This window comes from Wyeomyia smithii, chromosome 2 (genome assembly GCF_029784165.1).
Source record: "Wyeomyia smithii strain HCP4-BCI-WySm-NY-G18 chromosome 2, ASM2978416v1, whole genome shotgun sequence".
In the NCBI taxonomy this organism is placed as follows: Eukaryota; Metazoa; Arthropoda; class Insecta; order Diptera; family Culicidae; genus Wyeomyia; species Wyeomyia smithii.
The window spans coordinates 107,953,105-107,959,843 of NC_073695.1; the positions used below are offsets into that span (position 1 = coordinate 107,953,105).

Genomic DNA, 6,739 nt, shown 5'->3' on the forward strand with positions numbered 1-6,739 from the left:
GTGTCACTGTATTGTTAGTTAAAGCATTCTTTAGTGAATACTACTTTTCGTATTTTATCCGTATTTTATGTAAAGACGTGGGCAAGAATTGTTCAATTATTGTCGTGAATTTCGTTTTGAAGAATTTCTCAGTCATATAAAGTACTTCGGTACGCTACTTAGCTGTTTTTTAACGGAGCAAACATTTTCCTAAGCTATAGTTGTTCTTTCATAGTTGCTTCCACTGCTACGTGAAAGCTGTCCGCCGTCACGAACGTGTGACCGCTCTCAGGAAAATTTAAAACAAGTTCCTACACCTAAATTGATTATGAATTTATCAGTAGTATCAAATGTAAAAACAAAATCTAATTTTATTTTGAGCGGCGCAGTTGGTACATTGTGTTATGCTTCTCACAAAAAACTTGTTTAATGAAGCTCGAGAGAAGGTCATTTATGAATTGACCATCGATGGATTCATTCCAAACAACATTTTCAACAAATTTTAATCACATTTCGGTGTGTATGCAAGTTTTATGATGCAAAAGTGTTAGATTGTCATTGCAGTACTAAATTCTGTTGATGGTCTTGATTGAAAAAGCTTTTGAGTGCAAAATTTCACCTAAAGTGTTATGATTTTGAATTGCTGTTTTCTCATCAGCACCAAAACGCAAATGGGACGGACTTGCTATGAGCGGCAGAGCGTACCTGGAAACCAACTGGAAGACCGTTATGCTAGTTAAATTGACAAAAAAAAATGCCTGTGCAAAGCCTTATGGAAGGAGTCAGAGAGAAATAACTTGCACCGATTGAAGATAAATTCTCTTTTTATATTATCACACATTCATGCAAAATAATTCATTTTTCAAATATGTATATTGTGATATTTGTTCATTACATAACACGTACTATCGTTCCATACATTTGGTCAGATCAGTGTTTTTTAAAGTGGAATTGCACAATATTTCAAAATATTAGATTTCCAATAGATGACAACCGAAAACATTAAAACACTCTGAATATCATGTTGAACCAACCTAATAAATACATCAGTGATTCAGCAAACTGATAACACTAGCTCTAACTACCAGAAACAAATCGTGTGATATACGCACGCGGCGGTCGTTATATAGCACGTTGCCGGTGCGATTTCGCGTATTCGCTCACGACTAGTCGTAGTGAACGTACAGATTTGGGAAGGTTGCCTAGTTTTGGAAGTTCATCGTTGATTAAGTTCTCCAGTAGGCTACGAGCCAGTTTAACAGATCGAAAATTTTTCAAAGCGCACAGCCCACGATGGATATAGTTTTTACAATCAACGGAACAGTTTATAAAGGTTAGTTAGTGCAGAAATTATTTCGCAAGTACTACATGGTTGTCAAAGTTGATCGCAAATATCCAGAAAAATACGATTGAAGTAATCAGAAATTCATGGAAACAATCACATATTTGCACACATCATCCTAAATCCTTTTGAAGCGAACAAACTCAAACTAAAGCAAAAAGTGTTCCATCTATTTTTGTGAATTTAGAATTGTTCTGTTGAAATTTGAATTTAAATTACTCACAAGTTTTTGCGCGTAGAAAGTATTTTGAATAATTTTACTTGTATAGGCTAAGTGCAGTGAATAGAAAATGAAATTGTATGTTAAAAATAAACAATCATCATGAGAATATAGGTATCAATCACTTACCCTTTTTTGGCAAACCCTATCTTATCTTGTGTTTCGTCGGGTGTCAGTGTCATGAAATCACGATTAAATAATTACCAACAACGGTAATGATACGTTATGCATTTGTTTGATCGTAGTAGATAATGGACGTGTTATGGGCACGCTTTTTTGCAAAGTCATTTTGCTCCGTGACAAAACACATAAGTGTAACATCAACTATTATATCTTGTTCTACTCACTAACAATCAACAGTCAATCCAACATCGGTTCCAATTGATACCACGCTTAACACATTCATACGAAACTATGCGCATCTCAGTGGGACCAAATTTATGTGCCTGGAGGGCGGTTGCGGAGCATGCATTGTCAACGTGAATGGGATTCACCCCGTGACTAAGCAGAAATTTTCGTGGGCAGTTAATTCGGTAAGTTCATTCGTAATTCATTTTAGTGATTATACTAACCGACACTTTTCGCAGTGTTTGTTCCCAGTTTTATCCTGTCATGGTTTGGATGTTGTCACGGTCGAAGGAATCGGTGACAAACAGGATGGTTACCACCCAACGCAGAAAGCGTTGGCGTACTTCAACGGCACGCAATGTGGTTATTGTTCTCCCGGGATGGTCATGAATATGTACAGTTTGCTAGAGTCCAAGCAAGGCAAGGTAACCATGGATGAGGTCGAAAACGCTTTTGGAGGTAACATTTGTCGCTGCACCGGTTACCGACCGATTTTGGAGGCATTCAAATCGTTAGCAATTGATGCGGAACCACGTTTAAAAGAAGCTTGCCAGGATATAGAAGATTTGACCAAGATCTGTCCAAAAACGGGTGTAACTTGTTCGGGCAAATGTTCGGCTGTTGATGAAGTTAAGCAGCAAGAAGGAATTCATTTCAATTCCGCTGATGGTAAAGAATGGCATAAGGTGTACAACATAACTGACGTCTTCGCTGTTCTCGAGAAGATTGGATCAAAACCCTATATGTTAGTTGCTGGTAACACTGCTCATGGTAAATCTTTAAGCTGCAAGTATTTCACAATCATGCGTAGTTTTCATTAAACATTTTAGGTGTCTATCGAAATTACAAAGTACAAGTGTTTGTTGACATTAACTCCATCGAGGAACTACGATCACATTCCTGTGACAATAGACTTACTATTGGAGCTAACGTTTCGTTGACCGAACTTATGACCATTTTAACTGATGCTGCCGCTAAAACAAACAACTTTAAGTACTGTTTAGAGTTGGTTAAACACATTGATTTGATCGCTAATGTGCCGGTACGCAATACCGGCACTATTGCCGGAAATCTGTGTATTAAAAATCAGCATAAAGAATTTCCATCGGATTTATACCTGATTCTTGAAGCAGTAGGAGCGAAACTCACTATTGGTACGAGTTTACTAAATTCTCTCAATCCCAATAATAACTTTATGATCTTTTTAGCTGAGTTGGGTGGTAAAACGAAAACAGTAACTCCAGCAGAATTTGTAAGCTTGGATATGAATAAAAAAATAATTTTGAATATTATCTTGCCTCCGCTGAGTTCGGGTATATACAAATTCCGATCCCTGAAAATTATGCCAAGAGCCCAAAATGCTCACGCTTACGTCAATGGAGCATTCCTATTCAAATTCAGTGCAGATAAGAAAATCATCGACACTGCTACAATATGCTTTGGAGGAATTAATCCCGATGTAAGTCAAATTATTAGGTGACCAACTGGAAACATTCACTAAAAGCATACATTTATTTCTCCTTAGTTTACACATGCTCTTCAAACGGAAAAACAAATTGCCGGGAAAAACATCTTTTCCTCCGACACGTTCCAAGCGATCATCCGGACCCTTTCGGCAGAGCTTGAGCCCGATTGGGTTTTGCCGGACGCGTCTCCAGCATACCGCAAGAATCTAGCTATCTCGTTGTTCTACAAAGCAACCCTGAGCGTTGCTTCGGAGATGGGAGTTTCTATTGAAGCTCGATTCCGGTCTGGAGGCACAACGCTAGAACGACCGCTCTCGACCGCATCGCAACGTTTTGATACTTACAAAGAAAACTGGCCGCTTACTAAAAATGTGCCAAAAATCGAGGGACTCGCACAGACGTCCGGAGAAGCTAAGTACGCCAACGATATGCCAACCCTTCCAAATGAATTGTACGCAGCGTTCGTTCTCGGAACCAAGCCTCATGCAAAAATCGAAAAAATTGTCGCCGATGAAGCTTTGGTAAATATTAGCTCATTGAAGGTCAAACTCTTATGTAACGTTCATTTGCTTTTCTTTTAGAAACTTCCCGGAGTGGTGGCCTTCTTCTCCGCTAAAGACATTCCAGGAACAAACAACTTCATGTACTTCTCTAATTTCATGGGATCCGAGATCGAAGAGGTCTTCGCTAGTGAAACAGTGCATTATCACGGACAACCAGTTGGATTGATCGTTGCAAAGTCACATGCACTGGCCAATCGTGCGGCTGGACTGGTAAAAATAACCTATAGCTTACAAAATTCTGCAGTTGTTCTATCGACCGCAAAAGAAGTCCTGCGAGCGAATGCTCAAGATCGCATCAAGGAAATGCCTTACAGTACCCATGGTGAAAACTACGACGCTGCACCGAAAGGTGATTTGAATATTAAAGGTCACTTCGAGATCGGTGGTCAGTACCATTACTACATGGAAACGCAAACCTGCGTCTGTATTCCAATAGAGGATGGTATGGACGTGTATTCATCAACGCAATGGGTTGATCTAACTCAAATGGCCATCGCAAGAGTACTGAAGGTACCGCAAAACAGCTTGAACCTTTACGTCCGCCGATTGGGTGGAGGATACGGTGGCAAAGGAACCCGTGCTACGCTGATTGCTTGTGCTTGTGCCCTAGCTGCCCAAATTACCAAAAGACCAGTGCGATTTGTTATGAGCCTGGAAGCCAACATGAAAGCCATCGGTAAACGCTACCCAGTTATTTCAGATTACGAGGTTGAAGTTAGCAAGACCGGTAAAATTGTTAAACTCTACAACGAATACGTTCATGATTTCGGCTATAACTGGAACGAGTCGATGGGTCATGCTGGGCGATTTTTCAGCAATTGCTATGATGACACTGTTTTCAAAACAGTAGCCAAGGGAGCGAAAACAGATTGCGCAAGTAACACCTGGTGTCGTGCTCCGGGTACAACAGAAGGCGTTGCTATGATTGAAAACATCATGGAACATGTCGCGTTTGCCACTGGATTAGATCCGCTCGAAGTTCGTATGGCTAACATGCCAAAGGATATGAAAATGCTGGAAATTATGCCCCAATTTCGAGCAGATGTCGAGTTCGATGCACGTCGTAAGGAAATCGATCAATTCAACAAAGAACATCGCTGGCGGAAACGAGGTATCGCAATTGTTCCCATGCGATACCCTCAAGGTTACTTCGGATCGCTTCACGCCATTGTTAGTGTGTATCATGATGACGGCACAGTTGCCATTTCGCATGGTGGCATTGAGATGGGACAAGGTATGAACACCAAGGCGGCGCAGGTGGCTGCTCATATTCTTGGTATTTCCCTGGACAAAATAAGTATCAAACCAACCAATAACTTGACCTCTCCGAATGATATTTGTTCCGGTGGTAGTATGACCAGCGAAACTGTTAGCTATGTAAGTTATCAATTTTGCTTTGAATCAAAACAAGAGTTAATTAGGTTAAATTTTCAGGCTGTTAAACGTGCTTGTGAAATATTGCTTGAACGTTTCAAGCCAATCCGAGATGAGCACAAAGATGTTTCATGGGAGGAGCTGATTGAAAAATGTCACGCTCAAAGTGTTGACCTCTGTGCAACCTACATGTATAAAGCTTCTGACCTCGCTCCATACATAATTTGGGGTCTAAGCTGCTCCGAAGTTGAGGTTGACATTCTGACAGGTAACGTCCAATTACGGCGAGTCGATATTCTGGAAGATGTCGGTGAGAGCTTAAGTCCCGGAATTGATGTTGGTCAGATCGAAGGTTCGTTTGTAATGGGAATCGGATACTATTTAACGGAGGCTCTCGTGTTTGATCCCAAGGATGGTGCACTACTGACCGATCGAACCTGGACCTATAAACCGCCGGGAGCCAAAGATATTCCAGTTGATTTCCGTATACGTTTCATGCAAAATAGCAGTAACCAGACGGGGGTCCTCCGTTCCAAAGCCACTGGCGAACCGGCAATGAATATGACTATTTCGGTTATATTTGCTCTAAGGTATGCTCTGCTTTCCGCTAGAAAAGATGCGGGTCTACCAGCCGAGTGGATATCGCTGGGAGCACCTTCAACTCCCGATCAAGTCTTCTTACTAGCTGGAAACTCTGTGGAACAATTGAAGATTAACTAATGTATATTGATTGGTGTTTGGTAATAGTATAGAACAGTTTTATTGACTATCATGGAAGAATCGCTCGTAATGTATTATACGTTATTTTTACTTTTCACAATCAATTGAAAAAAAATCATATACTCTATATACCTACGTAATTTTATTCTTACGGGATTTCATAAAAAGCCTCAATAAAAAACTTGTGCAAACTGTTGTTTGAATAGGAACAACTACGCCAAGTTTCAATGCCGCGGAACTTGATAAAAAATGGATCGATGACAATTCTGTCACCATAACAGTAGAATTGCTTGACTAACAGATAGTGCCTTTTTGAGTACTTCCAGCTCTACTACAGCAGCTATCAGTAGATACATTCTCTAACATTTTTATGTATCACGCTTACCTCTTTACACTATTCTTTTTTCATCATTTTTAATCTTTCCACACCTCGTAACTCATGTGCTTGCACTATTCTCCAGTTTGCCGCCAAGTACTGAGCGCAGAATTCTACGCTAAATCACGAATCAGTTCAATTTGTTTTTTTGGGAAACCGTGTTGAAGATAAATCTACTATAACTTGTTTGCGCTTAACTGAGTCGTATGCCGTTCTGAAGCCTATGAATAGATTATGCGTCTGCAAGTTTACTTCTCTGCGTTTATTTGCCAAGGATTCGACGATAGGTAAACATTTGGACCGTTGTAATTCGCCCTTCCCGTAAACCGCACAGGAACTTTACAACAAACG

General features: G+C 40.3%; 1 protein-coding gene across 1 annotated transcript; it reads left to right on the plus strand.

The window, feature by feature from the left end:
- Positions 1-1,146: 1,146 nt before the first annotated feature.
- LOC129725499 (xanthine dehydrogenase/oxidase-like) lies at positions 1,147-6,141 on the plus strand. The gene is made up of 8 exons (XM_055681433.1): positions 1,147-1,312; positions 1,902-2,074; positions 2,129-2,660; positions 2,720-3,043; positions 3,098-3,348; positions 3,415-3,876; positions 3,937-5,295; positions 5,353-6,141. The coding sequence occupies exons 1-8, from the start codon at positions 1,273-1,275 to the stop codon at positions 6,010-6,012; spliced, it is 3,801 nt and encodes a 1,266-aa protein (XP_055537408.1). The 5' UTR covers positions 1,147-1,272; the 3' UTR covers positions 6,013-6,141.
- The last annotated feature ends 598 nt before the right edge of the window (positions 6,142-6,739 follow it).